This window comes from Schistocerca cancellata, chromosome 10 (assembly GCF_023864275.1).
Source record: "Schistocerca cancellata isolate TAMUIC-IGC-003103 chromosome 10, iqSchCanc2.1, whole genome shotgun sequence".
Taxonomy (NCBI): domain Eukaryota; kingdom Metazoa; phylum Arthropoda; class Insecta; order Orthoptera; family Acrididae; genus Schistocerca; species Schistocerca cancellata.
The window spans coordinates 32,223,169-32,248,548 of NC_064635.1; the positions used below are offsets into that span (position 1 = coordinate 32,223,169).

The 25,380-nt window shown below is 43.6% G+C and overlaps 1 protein-coding gene and 1 pseudogene across 1 annotated transcript in view; both read left to right on the top strand.

The window, feature by feature from the left end:
- LOC126106735 (luciferin sulfotransferase-like) overlaps positions 1 to 25,380 on the top strand; it is a 102,283-nt gene that overhangs the window by 59,419 nt on the left and 17,484 nt on the right. Inside the window, exon 5 of the mRNA XM_049913111.1 lies at positions 19,115 to 19,209. Coding sequence (XP_049769068.1) covers positions 19,115 to 19,209 — 95 coding nt within the window. The remainder of the gene's footprint in view (positions 1 to 19,114; positions 19,210 to 25,380) is intronic.
- On the top strand, positions 16,623 to 16,740 carry LOC126107057 (5S ribosomal RNA; annotated as a pseudogene).

Sequence of the window (25,380 nt, forward strand, 5' to 3'; positions counted from 1 at the left end):
CCTGATTTAACTTCGACTACAGTTCGTTATCCTTAAACATATGCCTTTTCTTCAAAAACTACAAGCAGCATCTCTAGGTAATGTTCACTGTGGGACTACTCAAGGAGCTTTTCGAATAGAAGCGAAAATAGTTTAGCGGATGAGAACTTTATTTCGTTGTACACCTCAGAACGAAAGAAACAAAATAACAGTAAGAGCAGAAGGCTCATCATATCGAGCGTGGGCACCGTCAACGCAGCGCCACGAATTTGGCCATATTCCTCCGAATTTACTTCCTGATAGCACAAAGGCGCTGTACTTCAAAAATATCAGCTGCACGGGAATTACTATCCACATGTAGTTGCTAGAATATCTCGCTACGTCAGGTATCAGGTATCTGTTGTCAGACGCTCGATCTGAGCTGCTGATTTTATTGAACCAACCTGCTGTGTTTAGGAAGTTGATCAGAGCAACTGGGTGAGTTTATTCATTTTCGTATAATGTATGAAAACCCACTTTTCCCACTTATCTTATCCTAAATAGTCCACGATTGGGTTGAGAGCAAGGAAAATAGTATGGATTGTGGATAGAATGGAAGTGAATATTGAAACGAAATTATTAGAATCGTGGGAAGGCAATGATGTATCGATATGCAGCGACATGAGAGTTTTCTGAGGTAAAGGTCTGTGTCTGACATTGGAGAGAAGGGGGCTAGGTTTGTTTGTATTCTTACGTTAAGCGCGGGCAGATGTCATTGTGTGCTGGGGAGAAGACAGCCAGGAGTTTGAAATGCTTGAAATTCTGGAGCCTCGATTTGGCCAGGGTGCGCACCACCCGCGCCGTAGGCAGGGGGTGAGCGGTAGCGTGGCTGCCTGGGGGCGACTCAAGCAGCCGGATGGACTGAGGAAGTGGCGGAGCAAACTGCTCTCCGCAAAGGGAAAGGAAATGAGTTATCTAAGGCTCTAATGTTCCACCTTACGTGGTAACATTCTCTTTCAGAGTATATTTAATTTAATATAACATTTTTGAGGGAACCCAATTGTTTATAGACAGGTAAAAGATAGACGAATGTGAGAATGCTATGTCGCGACCGCGAAGAATAACTTGAAAGTTAACGGAATTTGATATTTCGAGCCGGCCGCGGTGGTCTCGCGGTTCTAGGCGCGCAGTCCGGAACCGCGCGACTGCTACGGTTGCAGGTTCAAAATGGTTCAAATGGCTCTGAGCACTATGGGACTCAACTGCTGTGGTCATAAGGCCCCTAGAACTTAGAACTACTTAAACCTAACTAACCTAAGGACATCACACACATCCATGACCGAGGCAGGATTCGAACCTGCGACCGCAGCGGTCGTGCGGTTCCAGACTGTAGCGCCTTTAAACGGTCGCAGGTTCGAATCCTGCCTCGGGCATGGATGTGTGTGATGTCCTTAGGTTAGTTAGGTTTAAAAGTTCTAGGGGACTGATGACCTCAGATATTAAGTTCCATAGTGCTCAGAGCCATTTGAACCATCTTTGATATTTCGATTGAGTAATTCGGTGAACAGTAAAGTGTTAGAATTCAATTGTAAAGCAGGTACGACACAAATAGGATGCATGTGATGAACTATTATAGCGTAAAGACGTGGCACTCACCACATGGGGCTGATGAAGAAAATGATGAAGAGTGGATGACTGAGTGCTAGGACCCATTAGTTTATAAGTAGGAATGTGTTCATTTACCATAATTCTTTTTAGTAATGGTCAATTTAAATTGATGATTCTGGTTAGTTTGTTTCAAAATCTGATCTGGAAGTGTAGGAAAATATTATCTCGTGTCTTTAACTAATCAAGCTGCTATCAGAAACTCATGATAGAAAGTAATGCTCTTAATTTTGATCTGAAAGAATTAGTTTTCAAACAAGCCACTTGTAGCTTGTGTGTGTTTTAATTTGTAATTTGACGAGTTTCTGAAATTCATGGATAAATGCAAGGTTGCTAATTTAATATGAAAGAATAAGAAGTCACCTTTTGTGGAATGAGTCAGCAGAAATTTACGTGTGAAGCCGATTTTTAGAACGACGGGATTTGAAAGATACGTGGGAATCACTGAGATAGCTTTCCTGAATTAAAAAAATGGGGATACAGCATAATAGTAATTCGTGTTGCCATGTTATCCACGCTATACACGAACTGTAAGTACTGTGAAAAGTTCATTGCGTGTTTTTATGTATCTTTTGGAGGGGAGGCTTTGGATGGTATTTTATTTAATGCTGCCGACATTTAATTAGGAAATCAGTCTAGGTAACTTGCGGAGGGCATTTTTTCAGTTAAAATAACGTGCCGCGCACGAATATGAGAGGAACGTAAATTTCGGAATCGCGACCGCGTGAACTTTCCAGCCACGCGAGACTTAGTTAACATCGAGGCACGTCAATAAATGAGAGGTGTGATTGAAGAAGTCAGAATTTTTCTAGTACTGGTCCGCGTGGAGATACGATCATTGCTTTGCCCAATGGTAATAAGAGTGATAGTGTGTTGCTGTCACGTTATGAATCAAGCATTGTGGGCTATCCTCCATTCCTTCCCGTGGGTGAGAAACCATAGCCAGTAAAATATCTTTATATGTGCTGTTACAAGATCAGCTGTTAGGAAATTTTATCCTGTATGTTACTGGTAATACCGTTATTATGTTTTGAGAGATGAAAGTAAGACAGAATGAAAAGAAATAGCTTACAGCACGGAGGGGTTATTATCAGGCCCAGTTACGATTCCTGTTATTTACGTATTTTCTTTAAACACAATCTGTTGGTTAACAGTGTACCAAATTTGGGGTTAATACTACAAAATTAAACATTTATCCGTTGCGCGTACATAGTAGTTAGTAGTTGCTATGTGTAAGAATCACGCGGTGACACATTTAATGAGAATACACATGGTTTGACTTTTATTTTTCTTTCAGTACTCTATCCATCCTCCCTCGTTGTCTATGATTGCTCGAAGGCGTCGGGGAAATGATAAGGCTAAATTCATCGAGTGATTGTGATGATCATTTATCTCCCACCATGTATTCTCTATATTTTCCCACAGAGTTTCTGAATTCCTTGACCCAGGTGGTAACGACCTCGTAACCTCCGCCCACATATTTCCGCCGGCCGTTGTGGCCGAGCGGTTCGAGGCGCTTCAGTCTAGAACCGCGCAACCGCTACGGTCGCAGGTTCGAATCCTGCCTCGGGCATGGATGTTTGTGATGTCCTTAGGTTAGTTAGATTTAAGTAGTTCTAAGTTCTAGGGGATTGATGACCTCAGATGTTAAGCCCCATAGTGCTCAGAGCCATTTTTGAACCACATATTTTCAGTGGCGTTGAGGTATGGTGATTTTGGCACGAAAGGGTTAAGTTTTATTCTCTGCTGACCTTGGAACCAGTTCTGGACGGCTCTGCTGTTATGAATCGGGCTATGGTCCTGTAAAGAAATTATCATCCATTAGCTTAGAAATTAAATACTTCTGACTAATACTATGAATTTCCATACTGTGAAAAAATTCGATAACTGCATTAGCTGTGTTGTAGTCTAAGCTACAGGTTTATAAATTATTCGGAGGATTCCACATTGAAAAATCCTTTGCTGATAGCTGTTGACAAAAACCTACATTGACAAGGGGAGGGTGCTGGGACGGGGATCAGAATATAGTTTAAGGCGTCAGTTATAAGACGCAGGTAGGACTGATTTCAGAATATGCCGTCCTCCTGATGCTTTGGTAATGATGAGGTGGGGTGTAAGTTGTTCAATGCAGTGCAGCAGTTTGTTTAACTGTTGGTCTCCGTTGCATGGTTGTAAAGCTAATCTGCTTCGCTTATTCAAAACGATTGCTAGCCTTCACTATACAATTCTTTTTTCTATCATTCCACTGACAAAGATATATAGAAGAAAGAAATCTGTTTTATAGCGAGATATTCTCTACGAACTTTACACGTGCTCGTTCGCTCAATGTGTTGGCATTTACTGGAGGAGACCGCGGCCGCTGACGTCGCCTGTTGACACCTCGTGCCAACGCGGCCCGCGCTCGGAGTAAGCGCCTACAGTTGAGATAAACAGCTGCTTTCATGAATGTTAGTGAAATAAGACACCCCTTCATATTAGTGAGAACTGAATACCACTACTAGTACATATCTTTATGTAATGCTCATTGCTCAAGAACAATTATTGTATGCAGCGTTGCTGTTATGACTAAGATCATAAAATCTGTAAATCGTAACCCAATTCATACAGGGTGTTTCAAAAATGACCGGTATATTTGAAACGGCAATAAAAACTAAACGAGCAGCGATAGAAATACACCGTTTGTTGCTATATGCTTGGGACAACAGTACATTTTCAGGCAGACAAACTTTCGAAATTACAGTAGTTACAATTGTCAACAACAGATGGCGCTGCGGTCTGGGAAACTCTATAGTACGATATTTTCCACATATCCACCATGCGTAGCAATAATATGGCGTAGTCTCTGAATGAAATTACCCAAAACCTTTGACAACGTGACTGGCGGAATGGCTTCACATGCAGATGAGATGTACTGCTTCAGCTGTTCAATTGTTTCTGGATTCTGGCGGTACACCTGGTCTTTCACGTGTCCCCACAGAAAGAAGTCACAGGGGTTCATGTCTGGCGAATAGGGAGGCCAATCCACGCCGCCTGCTGTATGTTTCGGATAGCCCAAAGCAATCACACGATCATCGAAATATTCATTCAGGAAATTAAAGACGTCGGCCGTGCGATGTGGCCGCGCACCATCTTGCATAAACCACGAGGTGTTCGCAGTGTCGTCTAAGGCAGTTTGTACCGCCACAAATTCACGAAGAATGTCCAGATAGCGAGATGCAGTAATCGTTTCGGATCTGAAGAATGGGCCAATGATTCCTTTGGAAGAAATGGCGGCCCAGACCAGTACTTTTTGAGGATGCAGGGACGATGGGACTGCAACATGGGGCTTTTCGGTTCCCCATATGCGCCAGTTCTGTTTATTGACGAAGCCGTCCAGGTAAAAATAAGCTTCGTCAGTAAACCAAATGCTGCCCACATGCATATCGCCGTCATCAATCCTGTGCACTATATCGTTAGCGAATGTCTCTCGTGCAGCAACGGTAGCGGTGCTGAGGGGTTGCCGCGTTTGAATTTTGTATGGATAGAGGTGTAAACTCTGGCGCATGAGACGAAACGTGGACGTTGGCGTCATTTGGACCGCAGCTGCAACACGGCGAACGGAAACCCGAGGCCGCTGTCGGATCACCTGCTGCACTAGCTGCGCGTTGCCCTCTGTGGTTGCCGTACGCGGTCGCCCTACCTTTCCAGCACGTTCATCCGTCACGTTCCCAGTCCGTTGAAATTTTTCAAACAGATCCTTTATTGTATCGCTTTTCGGTCCTTTGGTTACATTAAACCTCCGTTGAAAACTTCGTCTTGTTGCAACAACACTGTGTTCTAGGCGGTGGAATTCCAACACCAGAAAAATCCTCTGTTCTAAGGAATAAACCATGTTGTCTACAGCACACGTGCACATTGTGAACAGCACACGCTTACAGCAGAAAGACGACGTACAGAATGGCGCACCCACAGACTGCGTTGTCTTCTATATCATTCACATCGCTTGCAGCGCCATCTGTTGTTGAAAATTGTAACTACTGTAATTTCGAAAGTTTGTCTGCCTGAAAATGTACTGTTGTCCCAAGCATATTGCAACAAACGGTGTATTTCTATCGCTGCTCGTTTAGTTTTTGTTGCCGTTTCAAATATACCGGTCATTTTTGAAACACCCTGTATATTTGCATGCGCCTACGGAATATGAAACATGAAAACAATTTGTTTCTTTGTCATATAATTTTTAATCAAGGCAACGCAGGCAGTTGTCAGCTGATATCAAAATTGAATGTAAAGGAGGAATAAAGAAAAAAATTTACGAGAAACAAATCTCGTGAACAACTGTGTACTATCTTGGAAACGTGCTGATGCGGCTATCTCACAATTTCAAAGAAAGAGAAAACCATCCTGTCCACTTTCCGAGGACGATATTTCCTGACAGAAAGCACACTAGGATGAACGGCATTAGGTTGAAACACCAGGAACCACAAACTACGTCACCAGTACGTTCACTCTCCGATTCCTAAGCCCCGTCGTCAGGCCCTTCCCATGTCAAAGTGGCTGGCATAAACGAACGAGAACGCCCTGGGATTAGGTGATACAGACCTCGCCTCTCCTGTTTGACAGATGTGTTATCATTCACCCATGCCACAAGGCGAGAAACGTTGAACACATTTTAATTTTACATGTGGACATTACTGCGCAATTATATTCTAAGTTACGAGAAGTGACCTGGAGAAAAAGAGTGTATACCTTGGGGGATATGTTATAGATCACGACTGTAATGTTAGTAAAGTACTGTAAAGTATATTTTATCTTATGCTTAACTTTAAAAGAAAAATCAACCAAGGCATTCAACAGTGAAAAGTACAGCATGCCTCCAAGAAACATATGAATATCGTAGAATTTTAATAAAAGGAAATATAGATCGGTTTGTTGCCGCAGGCCTATTCGGGAACAAAATAAGAATAACTAAATCAGTTACCGGTTTGTATGTGCTGCTAGGTAAAAGAGAAGAAATGAACCGATAAAGAAATAATTTAAAAAAAATGGTTCAAATGGCTCTGAGCACTATGGGACTTAACATCTATGGTCATCAGTCCCCTACAACTTAGAACTACTTAAACCTAACTAACCTAAGGACAGCACACAACACCCAGCCATCACGAGGCAGAGAAAATCCCTGACCCCGCCGGGAATCGAACCCGGGAACCCGGGCGTGGGAAGCGAAAACGCTACCGCACGACCACGAGATGCGGGCAGAGAAATAATTCCTTCATTGATATAGGAATGGTTCGAAATGGAAGGTATAATTTTACTATTATAAAAAGCTGGCCTGGACTGAGTTGATTCTTTCCAATGTTTGAATACATTAGAGCCCAATAACAAATAGAAATGGAATAAAATAGGAATATAAAGTATAGAAATGAGTATGGACGTCCTTTGTCTACATATCTGCTTCTGATACAGGGTATTAAAAACAAGTAACCCACATTTCGAGAGCTGATAGGATGGACAGAAACAAGACAAACATATCCACTAAACAAGAGAAATGAGTCTGAAATCAATATCTTAAGAACATTGAGCATATATATATATATATATATATATATATATATATATATATATATATATATATATATAAAACAGAAGCAATACAAGCAACGGAGCAGGAAACATTAACAGTAAAATTCAATTGTGAAAAGATACGCTGCATCACAATTTCCTAATAGTTCCAGATTTAGAAACAGAATGAACAAGATTTTGCAGGTATTATCCGAAAATCGAGAAAAGAATCACACTGGAATGTGAGAACAACAACAAATGGTAATGGCAACGAGAAAAAGTAATAAAAATATGAACATAGCAATAAAAACTCATGGCATTAAAATTACAGCACTTCAGGACCAGAATGAGAGAGAAATAGATGTTTAACAAATGTAAAGCGAAGAACAGCGATAGCAAACCATTTATGTCTACGAATAATACTCTTTGAAGTAAACATACAAGTGATAGAAATACAGAAACACACTGCAAAATGGATGATGTGGAGTACTCTTTTCTTTGGAAGTGAAAGATGGGATCTGAAAAAAATAAAGTATGGTCCACCTACAGGTCACAGGATACTGAATGTAGCGGAAAATGACCAAAACAAGGTAGAAGGAGATAGAAATAAGTCGCAGAGTCGTACAAGAATTAACTGTGGAGAGAAGCCTAAGAAGAGACAATGTAATGGCTGGAAGCATTGTCCTCGTGGGCGGTATACCAAACGCTAAAAACATTTGCGTGTTAGTGCAAATATTCACAAATTCAAGGGTCACATTTATTTATCAGATGAGGGATGAACTATTAAAATCATGATATAGGAAACTGTTTATATTTATTATTTTTTGCCTACTACAAATCTAAAGTCACTAACAGCATAAACTGATAACTTTATGGAGAAAATTTCGTGTCTCACTTGAACAGGGGCGTCGCTACAGGAAGAAAATATTTTATCATGCGGAAAGATTACTCTATTCCAGTCAAAGTCGATATATTCTGTTGAAAAAGCCATGCGGTCAGCCCTCTGATAATCGGTTAATTGCTGCTTTATAGCAGCTCTCCGACAATACAATCCTGCGTCTTTCAGTCTCCTCGTAACAGTCTTACCGCTTCCGGGAAACTGAGATAGCTCTTTCAGGACGCGGCTACTGAGGAATGGATTAGCACGTATATTCGCCAAAACACGTTGATCACCTGCTGCGGCAGACACACGGAGCCGTCCACTTCCTCTTTTCCGCCCTATATAGCCCCTTTCCTTGTATCCTTTCCACCAGCGTCTAGCTGTTCTTGCCGGTACTGCACACTTATCGCCAGGTTCTGATTCTGAGTAGCTGCCATGCTCAATCAGTGCAACCACTAGAGATGGGCAAAACTGTTCTTTTCAGAGATTGGATCAGAACTGTTCACTACCTGAAATGAATTAGCTCTTTTTCATGACTCACCACTCATTTACAATAGAAAATAAATGGAAGGCATATTGCCCATTAAACTTGGTTTATTCCAGTACTATACCTGTATTTTGATCTTATTTGATCCTATTTTGAAGTAACACAGATAATGAGTAAGAATTTTGTATTGTTTATTGAAATTTCCACGATATGACAAAGTTTTTGATTATTGATTTATTTTGCACTATCGTGGTTTTTTGGGTGATCGGAAAATGTTGTAACTTGAGATTTACATTAACAATATATTTGGCTATAATGTATTAAAATTTCATTAACCTCATACAAATACATCGCAAGCCATATATTTTTAAAGTGAACGTTTCCTTTCGAAGACGTCTAAAATCGCAAAATCCGTACCAGAATAAGAAAAAAATATATAAATTTGACTGTAAAACGAAAGTGCTGCATATAGCCTTACGCAGAATGAAACAAGGAAAATATTGGTGTATCACATTTTGTGATACGTTTATCGGTTCGCTCGTAATTAAAGCGTAAATTCGAGTGTCCATAATAAAAATCCTATAGTAAGAGGAGTCATCAGGAACCTAATCTAATCAGTTTAAACAAATAAAAATAAAATAAGAACAATTGATGTATACATAACATAATAATGTAATATACATAGCGGTATTACTACGAAGAACAATATCCAGTAGAGACGAACTCCGATGCAGAAGCACTGAGTCGAGCAGGTCGAGCTGCGAGCTGTATTACTGCGTGAGCTAAGACCGCAGAGACCAGAGTGACACCTGAGTTGCTTTGCTCAACGCTCTGGCTAGAGTCGAGAATGGTGGGGTGAGTTTTGAGCGGGCGAGTTCAGAGGTTGGGGGGGAGCGGTGAACTCACCCGCTCCGAGACAAATCGTCCGTTCCCTTGCGAGCAGGTTGTTGCAAGTAGTTCCTATGTTATCCGCTAGGTGGCTCTCTGTCCTGTTGCTCGCATCAACTGCCCAGAGGGCAGGACGTGCGACTGAAACGATCGCCGACAGAGTGCGATGCGAAGTTAAGCTGCGCCAGACACTGCACGCGGCAGACGACGCACAGAGACGGCACGGCATATGTGAAACACAAAATCCAATGGGGCACTGCACAATGCAGGCAGCCAAGGTAGAAGCAGGGCAGAGGCCGGCGCTGGCTGTGTTGTGTGGCGTGCACTGTGCTCTGACCAGCAGAGGCGCTGCTGATATGCTCCGTCTCTCTCTCTCTCTCTCTCTCTCTTTCTCTCTCTCTCTCTCTCTCTGCCGTGGGAAACGTTTGGAGCTACCGTTCTTTTTTTCTGAATCACTGATTGTTCACTCCTTTGAAAGATTGAACTCTATGAATTAGTTCAAGAGCGGATCCCCCATCTCTAGCAACCACACGCACCCTACTCTCTCTGTTCCACTGCGACTGCATTGCGACAGTTGCGCTTGTGACGCTACTACGCGTTTTATAAAGAGAACCGTTTACGGCTCAGTGGAGAAGCGAAAACTGACAAAATAAAAGAATATCTTTTTTTTTCAGTAATCTGTCACACACAAATATAAACTTCGTTAAAATCCTTCGTCAAGGATCACTATTAAGAAAGAAACAACAGTCATTAGGCAAGACATTAGACGAATGCTTTGTTTGATAGTTTTGTGCTGATGCTGTCTGAATAAATTATGCCAATGGATAAAAAACGGTTTAGGTTGGAGACCTAACCCTCGAGGGGAGGGGGGGGGGGGGGGGGAAGGCACAGCGGTCTGCATCATGAATTCCAAGCAAATACACAAAAAATAACTCAGGAAGGGTTCGAACAACTACTTTCATGCAGAGACATGCATTTGGAATCTGTTCATCGTTTAGGGGCCAAACAAGAGGATAACATCACGGAAACCATGATCAGGCTACTTAGTATACAATAGAGCATACACATTTCAAGGAGGAAACGTATGAAGACACAGACCTCCTCGTTGTCCATATGTGCGGCATATCTTTCGTGTTAGCGACAGGAATATCCCGCTTTACCTCTTCTTAAATCTCAAATTAAATGAATGCCATGTGGAATCGAATATCCGTTGATTGCTTCTCTTCTTGCTTCCATTCCATACTAACACATTTATTCATTCTGGTGGTTATCATGACATTATACATGTATGCTGCAAAAGATTGCACGTGGTCACATTCGACATCGAGGTGCAAAGTGTTTGATATCTTACATTGTATTAAATTAAAATAAGCTTTCGATGTATTTTTACTTCGTTTGTATTTTGAGATGATTATGAACGTTACGGAGAATTATCTCACATGCTTTATGCTGAATGAGAAACACTGAATCATCCGTTTTGCTTTCCCTGCGTTGTAATGATATAATGTCGGCGTCAACAGCCTTCTTCCACGCCGGAAGCTGAAACTTAATTCATTCTGGATTAATGATAATTGAATGCATCAAATGTATACACAGCCCACAAGGCGACGTCAGAAACTATCAGGGGAGAACGCCGCATAAAAACCAAACATGCGCGCGCGTCTTCCTCTGAAGAACCGCATCGGACAATCACGACAAGCATTTCGCTATGCCTCGTAAGAGAGCTGAGAATTGGCAGCGTCGTAGCAAGTATTTGTCAACACGGTGATAGTGCATTTACTTCCGGGTGTAGCCCGGCATTACGTCGCTAAATTCACTTGGAATTCGTTTTTCACATCGAAGGCTCATGCGATATAACCCACTGTAAGATGAGACACTTAGAAAGTATACGTAATTTCTGGACTCCAAGAACGGCATTCATCACATAAGTAACACCTGTGTTGTGTGTTAAATGTTGCGTTTTGAGGTTCAGGCAATATCGCAAAGACTATAGTCCGCCTGTTGCCGCCAGTGTGTCTTTAGCTCAGCGATTGCATTACGCGTTGTGATGCTGGTGCTATATGAAATGGCAGTTCCAATCTCGGTGAAGGCCGCAGAACGAAACGTTTTATTTTCCATTTTAACTAATGGGGTTGCAAACTGCTAAATCTGAAGACCGCCTTTACACATAAATCCTCTTGCAATTTCGACTTAGTAAATTATGTTAATATCATGGATGTCTGCTTTGCGAATGCCAAGGTGCTTCACTGCAAAATAGTTTCTGAAAAGATTCAAACCTTCTGTCAACGATTCGAATTTGAGCTCTGTTCGTCATATGGGTCTAACATGTCAGGAGGTTGTAAATTTTGCAATAGCATTTAACTGTAGACGTTTGCTGACACTGGCGTTAGCAATTACTTTCCATTCTATGAAACCTCAAATCAATAACTTTTTCCGGTTTATATCTGATGACCTTAACTATCACTTCCGACCAACGTTAAATACTTCATGAATCCATACATGGAACTCCAAATGTGCAGTGTTCCTGCACATCTGCAGAGCATGCATTGGAAGGTATTCACACAGTTTATCGCATAGACTTACCATAAGGAATGAACCAAAAACTATAATACACTTTACACCACAGACGCTCACTCTGGCTTGACGAAAACATCCGAATATCGGCCAAAAGTTGCACAAATAATTGACTTTGAAAGTAAAAGAAAGAGGTATGAAGCATTTATAAATTTATCGAATGTAGTGAGGTGGTTTAATTTCGTCTAAGTCTATAAAATTAATTTCGGAACATACGCAGCTCTTGCCGACTAATGTAATACAGTACCCATCTACTAATCAGGGCGTCAGTATCTGTTGCTTTCGAACGAGAATGGAAATCGTAGAAATCTTCTATGGGGCAACATTAAATAATAATAGTAAAGGGTTTTGAAAAGGGTTTTAAATTATCAAAAGCGATGAGCGGTAGCAGGCGCTTTCGATAAAGAACGGGGGAGTGAAGCGCGGCTGCTGTCGCCACGGCCGCTGCCGGTAGCCAGCAAGTGGATCCCGGAGCGTTGCTGCATGCGGCGTCCAGATGAGGACACTCCGCAAGAAATCTGCCGCAAAATGGCTACTGGATAAAAGTTTGTTATCGGTGTGATAGAACCTGAAATAGATTGAATCTGCATTACCATTACATTCACGTGTTCAGCATTCACTTGGAAGAAGCTATAAAAAATTTTTGCACAAGTTAGTTTTGATCCACAGACATTGTAGCAGAAACAACACACGGTACCGCTATACCACGGGCGTAAACAGTGTGTGGGTTCTCTTATATGGGACAAGACTCCCTCCAGGAAGTGCCGCAGTCTACAGTGTTGCCAGATTGTGCAGATAGCCGGACTTAGAGAATTAGCGAGGTGGCCAGTTTATTTGTCCCATGTCGCGATCGGCGCGGACTTGGCCTCTGCAGCGGCCGGCCGCCGGTCGAGTTTTATGTCAAAGAGTGTACATTGTTGGCCTCTGCCGAGAAAAGTTCTTGAGTCATGAAGCAAAATACACTGTCAGTCTTTACGTAGAACAACGGTTCTTAAATCTACAAGCAAGGTACATTGTTGGTTACTATCTAGAACAGGGGCGGGCAAACGTTGCACGCGGCTCATGAGCGCACAACGCTGCATGTGTGCTGCTCGCGTGCAATCGTCGAATGGGGCAGTGGCGACAGGTGGCAGGTTGCGGCAGTGTAGTGCCAGGCTAAGCTGCGGACGTCGATGCATAGCGACCACCACGTAGTGAACGTTGTATTTCAAGAACCGGAGAATGCAGAGTGAAACAAGGAAACGGAGAAGCGGAGATTTGCTATCTTTTAAAAAGTAATGGGAGAATGATTTTTTCTTTGTGCAAAGACATGAAAATTCTAAATGTTTAATATGTGGCAGTATTCTCGCTGGTCAGCGGAAGTTTAGTATTGAAGGCCATTATAACGAATTTCACAAGGACGAGTACAATTTATTGTCGGATTCTGAGCGGATGGGGAAATTGACTGAGCTGAAGAAGAGCGATCTGACGATACTAGATGAATCTGTCGTAGTTGCTGTGGTCACGAGGGATCTGCGACATCCTTTCGTCATGACTCTCATCTAACTGATTTAACATTTTATGGAGCACTGTTTTCAATTTTTCAGGACGACAACAATAATAGCCCAGCGGTAGGTGCAAGTTATAAGATTACGCTTAATATAGCGAGAGCCGGAAAACCATTTGCTGAATTAGTAAGTGTCGGTTAAGAGGAAACATCAGTGATGAAAATTTAAGTAACTGTTTGCGTTTGTCTGTATGTAGAAATTTTGTTCCACTCCACCTGTGATAATTAAATAAAACGTATCGTAGGTAATAGGTACTCTTTCAAACCACGATATCTTTCAAGCACTCCTACTAATCTTATTCCTTCATTCAATAAAGCAAGCTAGGAAACAAAACGCATTGCAGGGGAAGGAGCGGACAGAAGGTATGGTTGGGAGGGGAGATAGGCGGGTGGCCAGCTTGCCCCTGTGTGCACGCAGAACGACTGTTAACTGCACGCGTGCAAGTGCAACGCACACGTGCAGGATTCCTGCCCTCCCCTGGTCTAGAATAACGGTTCTTGATCTGCAGGCAAGATGCACTGCCAGTAACTACCGAGAAGATCAGTTCTTGAATACAAAAGCAGTTACTGTCGAAAATAATGGTTCTAGAATCTACAAGCAAGGTTGGCTGCTTGATTTATATTAGCACAAACAGAATTCTTGTCGGTCAACTACAGCTTAGCTTCCTTCCACAAACGATTAACTTGTTGCTCGCACATGTCTTTCCACTTGTCCACATGCTGCTTAACATGCACATTGTGAAAGTTTTGATACAAATTCATGTTGCACGCAGTAACATCGGCTTTAAACGCGTCGCAGAGCATCATGGCTGCCTCACTGACTAACATACAGTGATTCAGACCGGCGTGGCAGGGAACGCTCCAAATGAAATCTGACACCTGTTTCAAATAGGGGAATCCCCGGCATGAACAAGTGTAAAGCATTCAGTTCTAGAGATGGGGCAAATGATTGTTTCAGAGTATCGGTTATGGCGGTTACTGCTGTTTTTTTATAGCAGTTACTTTTAATAGCCATTTACAACTATCTTCCTTTAAAAAAAGTCCCGCAGCCCCAAATGGGGATACAGTTAACTCCCTTCACCCATGGAACACGAGCTGTTAGATTTTCCTCGCATATCCGCTAACTGCTGCTTAGAATAATAGAATAATTTTTCCTTAATGTATTTCTTATGGCCGGGACTTTCGCAGTTTATCTGTAAGACGTCGTGGTCTCCTGATCTTCATTGCTTACATATTCCGCCCTCACAATCATATTCTGCACCTCAAGACGCTTCATTCGCACCCAAACTCGATAAGATAAAGTCAATGTTGTATGAATTCATGTAAACGATATGCAAATAACAAATAAATCGCAAGTGCGCACCGAGATTGAAATATTCGAGGCTGGTGTACACTCACACATTCCAGACATGATGGTCTCAGGAGCATTTAGTTCGGTAGAGACGGACCACACGCTGAGAAGCTGGTCCCTTCAGAGGACGAGCCAGCCTATTTATGTCGGCCGGTGACTGCCCATAGAGCAGACAGCATTTGCCCGAGTGAAAGGAAGAACGACCCCGTGTTTGACTTAAAAGCAAATTCCGCTACATTGTGTGGGAGCGCCCAGCGTACACATTCTTTACAAATATAGCATGCAGTTTCAGAGGTTTTCACAGGGAGACAGCAAACGCCAAACGCCGATGCTACAGATTTCCGGATTGGTCGCTTTAGACGAAACGTCATTCTCCCGTTTTAGAAGAGCAATGCTGATTGGCAGACGATATTTCTGACACCTTGAGCTGAAGGAGTAATGGAAAAGACTGAAAGATACACCCCTTCACGTCTGGTGTGGAGAGGGGCCGTTCTGCTGTCGCTCCTGGAGCGAGAACACGTAACGAGAGCGTGTGCGCTCGTATGTGTACTCAAAGAGCGAGGAACAAGTCTCTCCTCAGTACTTCACTGGGACAGCACCTCTGTCGAGAGCAAATCAGAGTGCGACTCTATATTGATTCCTTGCGATTAAGTGTTGTTCACTGTGTTGGCCGCCACACTTATTATGCGATGTGAACGGACAGAGTTGTAGTTAAACGCCTGTGAGCGAATTTTCGTATAGCATCGCGGTGGACTGGTTATCTGACCGGTGTACCATGCCAATAGTTAGACTAGGGGCGGATGGGAGTCCTGGACTTCATCAAGGCGTAGGGAGAGTTTGATTGGCGAAGGTCAATCCGGATAGAGCGAGAGTTATCTTATTTGTCAGCAGCGAGCGGCGCAGACAGCAGTCATCGCAGCTTACGGTATTGTGTGCTACAGCTCTTGCGAGCCCCATACTTCCTCCACAACAATACACTTCACTGCATTTCACACGCGACAACCTCGACCATACCTAGCAACATTCTAACGGATAATCATTCAAGTTGAGTAGGCACGGCTCTCAGCCATTCTGCCAAGTCAACAACAATCTTAAACTTAGTATAGAAATTTCATAAGGCGAATCATACCCTTAAGAGGTAACTTCACATTCCGAAAAGAACCCGGAAATAAATTGTTCAGTTCATAACTAAAAGTGCCATTGTGATTTCTCAGAATTCTTGCAAAATAAATAATAATTTTAGTTTCATGTTTTTCTTACACTAACTAGCACTACTCCAGTACCCAAGTATCCCACTAGTTACGTAAGAAATTTAGTGAATTTTTCTGTCATTTCTTTACAGCGGACGACTCCAGAAGATATTTATTGCTGAAAGTTTTTCAGGCATTTCTCTTTAGAACGTTAGGAGCGTCTGTCTGACTTCTGTAGTAGTGTGTGGGGGGGGGGGGGGGGAATCGCATCTTGCACAAGCCGCAGGGTAAAGGGTACATCTCAGATTAATCCGTTGCGCAGAATGACAGAATAGCACCCACGTGCTCACAAATCTCTAGGTAGTCTGGTCTCTTAAGGCAACCAATTGGCAATGCCTCGTAGCGCATCGACCCTGGTGTGTGAAATCACAGCCCATTTCGGAACTTTTTCGTTACTTAATATTTTTCAATTTTTTTTGTTATTGTGATACTGTAACTAAATCTGCGAACGTTGAGATATTTAACTGTTTGTATTTGGTTTGGCAGGCAACGGCCTTGCCGCAGTGGATACACCGGTTCCCGTCAGATCACCGAAGTTAAGCGCTGTCGGGCGTGGCCGGTACTTGGATGGGTCACCATCCGGGCCGCCATGTGTTGTTGCCATTTTTCGGGGTGCACTCAGCCTCGTGATGCTAATTGAGGAGCTACTCGACCGGATAGTAGCGGCTCCGGTCAAAGAAAACCATCGTAACGACCAGGAGACCGGTGTGCTGACCACACGGCCCTCCTATCCGCATCCTCAACTGAGGATGACACGGCGGTCGGATGGTCCCGATGGGCCACTTGTGGCCTGATGACGGAGTGCTTTTTTATTTGGTTTGGTAGCCATGCAAGTTGATTCTGGCTAACAGCTACTGCATACAGGTTAACGGCAACTGCAAGAGTGGTGGGCAGTAGATCGCATTAAGGACAATAACAATCCAGTTATTTGTGAACTCAGTAAAACCCCCTGACGGCCGGCGGTTACTTCCGTGAAGGTATAAAAATACTTGTTTCACTCCAGTATCTGTCCTCTCTGGAAATACACAAAAAATAAGTTTTAAACTAAAAGATATTAGGGAGTTTGATCTTGAACTAAGCTATCACAGCAAATAACTTTTAAATTCCCAAAACTTTACAGCAAAGGCGATTTTAGCTGAAAGACGGAAAAATGAAAGGAAAAATAACATAGAAAATAAATATGCTGGAATAGCATGGAATGTGGTCTGGAAAAATATCAATAGTGATGTTCTTTCGTCTGACATGTGAACATCGTGGTACAAGGTAGTCAGTAAGATCATGAGCATCTCTTTGCCATCGGTTTAAGTGACACTATAACCTCTGCAGCAAATGCAACCTCGTTGATAGTGTGTCTCATCGGTACACATGTGGAGATAGGATTATCAACTGGAGGTGGACCAGGGAGAAAAATGCTTAAATGACAAGAACTTCAGCAAACAATGTACCAACTAACATTTTCTTCCGACCAGAAGAAATTTACTATCCTCAGGCAAAAAATAACGTGATTTGGTTAATGGGCAAACATAGAAGTTACATTTTTAACAATACTGGGAGCTATGAACATATTAAATACAAGATGTATATGGAAAATGAATTCGAGAAAACAGTTAAGTGTCAGAATCACAGTAAGAAATATGGTAACATGCTCCGAATTGTCTTCAACAGAATGGGTATAGGTTAGGAACACGCCGATTCCCCGTGGAGAGCGGATGAGTTGGGTCACGTTCCCGACCCTAACCTCAAGCCACACGTGAAAGATAAATCAGTAGTACAGCAGATACAAGAATATAATGGCAAACATCTGGTGTCTGTTCTAAAGGAAGAACTTGAACTCGCTAAGGATGCGTTTAGAAGGCTGAAACTGACAAAAAATAACAAGGCAGTGAAGGACTTTGCGATATCGCTGTTCGGGACTGAACTTCTGTCCACGTAATTTACCCTGGAAGGAACACACATCAAGGATTTACTGAATGATTAATTTGGGTCTGGAAAATGACGAGGAACCTCACGCTGCAGAAGAAGAAAATGTGCATGCTGAACTGCCACCAGTTGAAGGTGACAGTGAAGGTGCTAAATTGTGCTACTGCTAAAGACTGAATATCACTCCTTATTCTATGAATGCTGTAATTTATGACTGCAGTCATCTGTCACCTTATTTATGTCATTTCATTGCAAGCTAAAAAGAAACAGGAGTCCAGGCTACAGTTATAAGCTTGCAGTTAAACGTAGTGTTATCCCGTAACTGCCAGAGAAAAATAACTGTGAGCTAAAAGTAACTGCCACAAAAAAAAAAAACTTATAGGCTTACTCATATACTGAGGTTATTTTCATAGTCGCACGAATTACTTACGGTCACTCTACACAATTATATAGCGTGAATCGAAAGTACACACTTTGATAAACAAATGACGCCCAGTCTGGAAGTTATTTCTATGTGCTATAGAGTACATCGTAGATGCTCGTTCCCCCTGCTTTGTTCATTTGTCGGTGGTCAGATCTAAGATAGTACGCACTAGGATAAACGGGTGGCGCTACACATTGTTGGCAGTCATCAAAATAGCCGCTAGGCACAGATGAGCGGATTTTACAGTAACTGCTACTTCTCAGTACCTGGTTATTTGTATGATTAAAGTTATATTTTGCCACCGCTCTTCAGTTCATTTCAGAGAGCCCATAAAGATTGCCGGTCACTGTAGTATTGTCTATACTCTGGATTAATTGTATAGAACGAAACTTGATCCATTATAATAATGTATAGTCTCCTAATTAAAGGCTGACTTGAGGTTTTTATTGCCCGACCCCCTTTGAATGAGATTCGCTGAGATTTTGCCGCACCCCTCCCGCACCCCATTTTGAGCTGACGTAAGTAAGGGACGTCCCCTTAATTACTGCTAAAAGTAGACCAAGTTATTTTCGTGTAATCTCTTTAGAATCGTAGTTAGTAACCCTGTATTTATGCACATTATTATATTTCCAGCCATGTACCTTCCGTACTGGGAACACGTGATTCCTTTCTGGACCATGCGCCAGGAGCCACATGTTCTGTTCTACAGCTACGAGGAAATGAAAGCGGTATGTATACGTTCCTCAAGACAATTGTGTGTATGCTTTACAGTTTCGTCTCTGCTTGATACGAAGTGTGCTTAAAAAGTAATATATAAAAAAAATAAAGGATACGAACACGATACTTTCTTTTTCTTGTTGCATGCTAAGCTTATTGCGAATAGGGAAAACCTGTCATCGGTTGCAATTTACGTTTTAGAGAAGCATATTCAGTGGTAATGCAGTAAACATTTTGGGAGAAAAAGCAGTACAGGGCTATTACAAATGATTGAAGCGATTTCATAAATTCACTGTAGCTCCATTCATTGACATACGGTCACGACACACTACAGATACGTAGAAAAACTCATAAAAGTTTTGTTCGGCTGAAGACGCACTTCAGGTTTCTGCCGCCAGAGCGCTCGAGAGCGCAGTGAGACAAAATAGCGACAGGAGCCGAGAAAGCGTATATCGTGCTCGAAATGCACTCACATCAGTCAGTCATAACAGTGCAACGAAACTTCAGGACGAAGTTCAACAAAGATCCACCAACTGCTAACTCCATTCGGCGATGGTACGCGCAGTTTAAAGCTTCTGGATGCCTCTGTAAGGGGAAATCAACGGGTCGGCCTGCAGTGAGCGAAGAAACAGTTGAACGCGTACGGGCAAGTTTCACGCGTTGCCCGCGGAAGTCGACGAATAAAGCAAGCAGGGAGCTAAACGTACCACAGTCGACGGTTTGGAAAATTTTACGGAAAAGGTTAAAGCAGAAGCCTTACCGTTTACAATTGCTACAAGCCCTGACACTCGATGACAAAGTCAAACGCTTTGAATTTTCGGCGCGGTTGCAACAGCTCATGGAAGAGGATGCGTTCAGTGCGAAACCTGTTTTCAGTGATGAAGCAACATTTTTTCTTAATGGTGAAGTGAACAGACACAATGTGCGAATCTGGGCGGTAGAGAATCCTCACGCATTCGTGCAGCAAATTCACAATTCACCAAAAGTTAACGTGTTTTGTGCAATCTCACGGTTTAAAGTTTACGGCCCCTTTTTCTTCTGCGAAGAAAACGTTACAGGACACGTGTATCTAGATATGCTGGAAAATTGGCTCATGCCACAACTGGAGACGGACAGCGCCGACTTCATCTTTCAACAGGATGGTGCTCCAACGCACTTCCATCATGATGTTCGGCATTTCTTAAACAGGAGATTGGAAAACCGATGGATCGGTCGTGGTGGAGATCATGATCAGCAATTCATGTCATGGCCTCCACGCTCTGCCGACTTAACACCATGCGATTTCTTTCTGTGGGGTTATGTGAAAGATTCAGTGTTTAAACCTCCTCTACCAACAAACGTGCCAGAACTGCGAGCTCGCATCAACGATGCTTTCGAACTCATTGATGGGGACATGCTGCGCCGAGTGTGGGAGGAACTAGATTATCGGCTTGATGTCTGCCGAATCACTAAAGGGGCACATATCGAACATTTGTGAATGCCTAAAAAAACTTTTTGAGTTTTTATATGTGTGTGCAAAGCATTGTGAAAATATCTCAAATAATAAAGTTATTGTAGAGCTGTGAAATCGCTTCAATCATTTGTAATAACCCTGTACTATTGGTTGTAGAAGCTATAGAAAAGAAACCAATGAATTGTAACGATTAATCTACTCCAGACAGACGCTGTGTGATCAAAAGTATCCGGACAACTGGCTGAAAGTGACTTACAAGTTCATGGCGCCCTCAATCGGTAATGTTGGAATTCAATACGGTGTTGGCCCACCATTTGCCTTGATGACAGCTTCCAGTGTCGCAGCCATACGTTCAGTCAGGTGCTGGAAGGTTTCTTGGGGAATGGCTGCCCATTCTTCACGGAGTGATGCTCTGAGGAGAGGTATCGATGTCGGTCGGTGAGGCCTGGCACGAAGTCGGCGTTCCAAAATATACCAATGGTGTTCTATAGGATTCAGGTCAGGACTCTGCTCACGACAGTCCATTACAGGGATGTTACTGTCGTATCCCTGTAATGCACTGTCGTGTAATCACTCCGCCACAGGCCGTGCATTATGAACAGGTGCTCGATCGTGTTGAAAGATGCAAAGGCCCTACCCGAATTGGTCTTCAAGAGTGGGAAGCAAGAAGGTACTTAAAAAATCAATGAAGGCCTTTCCTGTGATAGTGCAACGCAAAACAACAAGGGTTGCAAGCACCCTCCATGAAGAACACGACCACACCATAACACCACCGCCTACGAATTATACTGTCGGCACTACACACGCTGGCAGATGACGTTCACCGGGCATGCGCCATACCCACACCGTGCCATCGGATCACCACGTTGTGTGCCGCAATTTGTGACTCCACACAACGTTTTCCCTCTATTCAATCGTCCAATGTTTACGCTCCTTACACCAAGCAAGGCGTTGTTTGGCATTTACCGGCGTGATGTGTGGCTTATGAACTGCCGCTCGAACATGAAATCCAAGGTTTCTCACTTCTCAGTTTGGAATTTCTGTGTTATGGTCTGGATAGATGCCTACCTATTACACATTACGACCCTCTTCAACTGTCGGCGGTCTCTGTCAGTCAATAGACAAGTTTACCTGTACGCTTTTGTGCTGTACGTGCCCCTACACGTTTCCACTTCACTATCACATCGGGAACAGTGGACCTATGGATGTTTAGGAGTGTGGAAATCTTGCGTACAGACGTATGACACAAGTGACATACAATCACGTGAGGACGTTCGAAGTCCGTGAAATCCGCACACCGGCCCCATTCTGCTCTCTCACGATGTCTAATGACTAATGAGCTAATTCTGGATTCCTCCGATGTCTACCCATAATCCGACCAGTTAGGTATCCCATACACTCTATCGGTAGTCAAGAATAGTTCGTACAATTGTTGTGTAAGTGTTCTACTTTATACACTACTAGCCATTAAAATTGCTACACCACGAAGATGACGTGCTACAGACGCGAAATAAAACGGACAGTAAGAAGATGGTTCAAATGGCTCTGAGCACTATAGGACTTAACATCTATGGTCATCAGTCCCCTAGAACTTAGAAGAACTACTTAAACCAAACTAACCTAAGGACAGCACACAACCCCCAGTCATCACGAGGCAGAGAAAATCCCTGACCCCACCGGGAATCGAACCCGGGAACCCGGGCGCGGGAAGCGAGAACGCGACCGCACGACCACGATCTGCGGACAGGAAGAAGATGCTGTGATATGCAAATGATTAGCTTTTCAGAGCATTCACACAAGGTTGGCGCCGGTGGCGACACCTACAACGTGCTGACATGAAGAAAGTTTCCAACCGATTTCTCATACACAAACAGCAGTTGACCGGCGTTGCCTGGTGAAACGTTGTTGTGATGCCTCGTGCAAGGAGGAGAAATGTGTACCATCACGTTTCCGACTTTGATAAAGGTCGGATTGTAGCCTATCGCGATTGCCGTTCATCGTATCGTGACATTGCTGCTCGCGTTGGTCGAGATCCAATGACTGTTAGCAGAATACGGAAACGGTGGGTTCAGGAGGATAATACGGAATGCCGTGCTGGATCCCAACGGCCTCGTATCACTAGCAGTCGAGATGACAGGCATCTTATCCGCATGGCTGTTACGGATCGTGCAGCCAAGTCTCGATTCCTGAGTCAACAGATGGGGACGTTTGCAAGATAACAACCATCTGCACGAACAGTTCGACGATGTTTGAAGCAGCATGGACTATCAGCTCGGAGACCATGGTTGCGTTTACCCTTGACGCTGCATCACAAACAGGTGCGCCTGCGATGGTGTACTCAACGACGAACCTGGGTGCACGAATGGCAAAACGTCATTTTTTCGGATGAATCCAGGTTCTGTTTACAGCATCGTGTTTGGTGACATCGCAGTGAACGCACATTTTAAGCGTGTATTCGTCATCGCCATACTGGCGTATCACCCGGCGTGATGGTATGGGGTGCCATTGGTTACACGTCTCGTCACCTCTTGTCCGCATTGACGGCACTTTGAACCGTGGACGTTACATTTCAAGCCGGCCGCGGTGGCTGTGCGATTCTAGGCGCTCCAGTCCGGAGCCGAGCTGCTTCTACGGTCGCAGGTTCGAATCCTGCCTCGGGAATGGGTGTGTGTGATATCCTTAGGTTCGTTAGGTTTAAGTAGTTCTAAGTTCTAGGGGACTGATGACCACAGCAGTTGAGTCCCATAGTGCTCAGAGCCATTTGAACCATTTGTTACATTTCAGATGTGTTACGACCCGTGGATCTACCCTTCATTCGATCCCTGCGAAAACCTACATTTCAGCAGGATAATGCACGACCGCATGTTGCAGGTCCTGTACGGATACAGAAAATGTTCGACCGCTGCCCTGGCCAGCACATTCTCCAGATCTCTCACCAATTGAAAACGTCTGGTAAATGGTGGCCGAGCAACTAGCTCGTCACAATACGCCAGTCACTACTCTGGATGAACTGTGGTATCGTGTTGACGCTGCATGGGCAGCTGTACCTGTACACGCCATCCAAGCTCTGTTTGACTCAATGTCCAGGCGTATCAAGGCCGTTATTACGGCCAGAGGTGGTTGTTCTGGGTACTGATTTCCCAGGAACTATGCACCCAAATTGCGTGAAAATGTAATCACATGTGAGTTCTAGTATAATATATTTGTCCAATGAATACCCGTTTATCATCTGCATTTCTTCTTGGTGTAGTAATTTTAATGGCCAGTAGTGTACTTAAACCTAATTAACCTAAGGACATGACACACATCCATGCCCGAGGCAGGATTCGAACCTGCCACTGTAGCAGGAGCGCGATGCTCTCAGGAGTTCGATGCGAAACGTACTACTTGCCATCAGCAATTAGTAGCTTTTTTATGGATTTCTTACTGGCATCAGTATAAACAGCGGCACCAGTTACTGCGAATATCATACTCCTCGTTCTTTGCATGGTCTTTCTGCATGAGTGGTACAGGTTTTGGACAAAAATATGGGAAGACAACGAGAAATGCAGATGTTGGCCGAGCCTGCTGGTTGTGCTGTTGTATTCGATCACAAACGGCAACTGTGACACGTTCTCAGTACATTGTCAGTGTGAGAACAGTGTTCTGTGTGGCTGTCAGTGCATTATATCGGATGTAAGTGAATTCGAACGTGGACACATTGTTCGTGCTCGTATGATGGGTAGTGGAAGTGTTTGGTGTTTCAACAGGCACGGCATCGAAGATTCATACCGCTTACAAAGAAAGCGGCAGAGACACTGCACAGACGCCGGCCGTGGTGGTTCAAAAATGGCTCTGAGCACTATGGGACTCAACATCTTAGGTCATAAGTCCCCTAGAACTTAGAACAACTTAAACCTAAGTAACCTAAGGACATCACACACACCCATACCCGAGGCAGGATTCGAACCTGCGACCGTAGCAGTCCCGCGGTTCCGGACTGCAACGCCAGAACGGGCCTTCGTGGCCGAGCGGTTCTAGGCGCTACAGTCTGGAACCGCGCGACCGCTACGGTCGCAGGTTCGAATCCTGCCTCGGGCATGGGTGTGTGTGATGTCCTTAGGTTAGTTAGGTTTAAGTAGTTCTAAGTTCTAGGGGACTGATGACCACAGATGTTAAGTCCCATAGTGGTCAGAGCCATTTGAACCATTTGAACTGCGCGGACGAAAGTGTTTCATGAATTATCATGACAGACGGTCATTGAAGAGGACTGCGACGAAAAATTAAGAGGACGACCGCCGCAAAACTCACTGCGTAACTGAATGTCGCACTCGCGAATCCTGTCAGCACCAAAGCAACACGAAGGGAGCTCCATAACCAAGTAATTGCAGGGCGGGATGGAATTTCAGAGCCAATCATCAGTGATTCAAATGCCCATAAGAGGTAAACGTGGTCCAGAAGCCATAAAACCTGTACTATGGAGCAATGGAAGAAAGTTATTTGGTCGGATGAGTCTTGTTTCACAGTATTTCCAACTTCTGGCAACGTTTACGTCCCAGGAGTGAAACATGACGGGAATTCGGTGAGAATATGAACTGCCATATCGTGAAGTTCCATGTGCGCCACGGTGATCCGTTCATCATTAGAATAAACGTGATGTAAACATTGCACTATGCATTCTTCCGCGTTTGCTGGAATCTCGTTGGATTTCCGTTCCGCGTGGGACTGCAGCCAAGCTGCCTCGAGTACT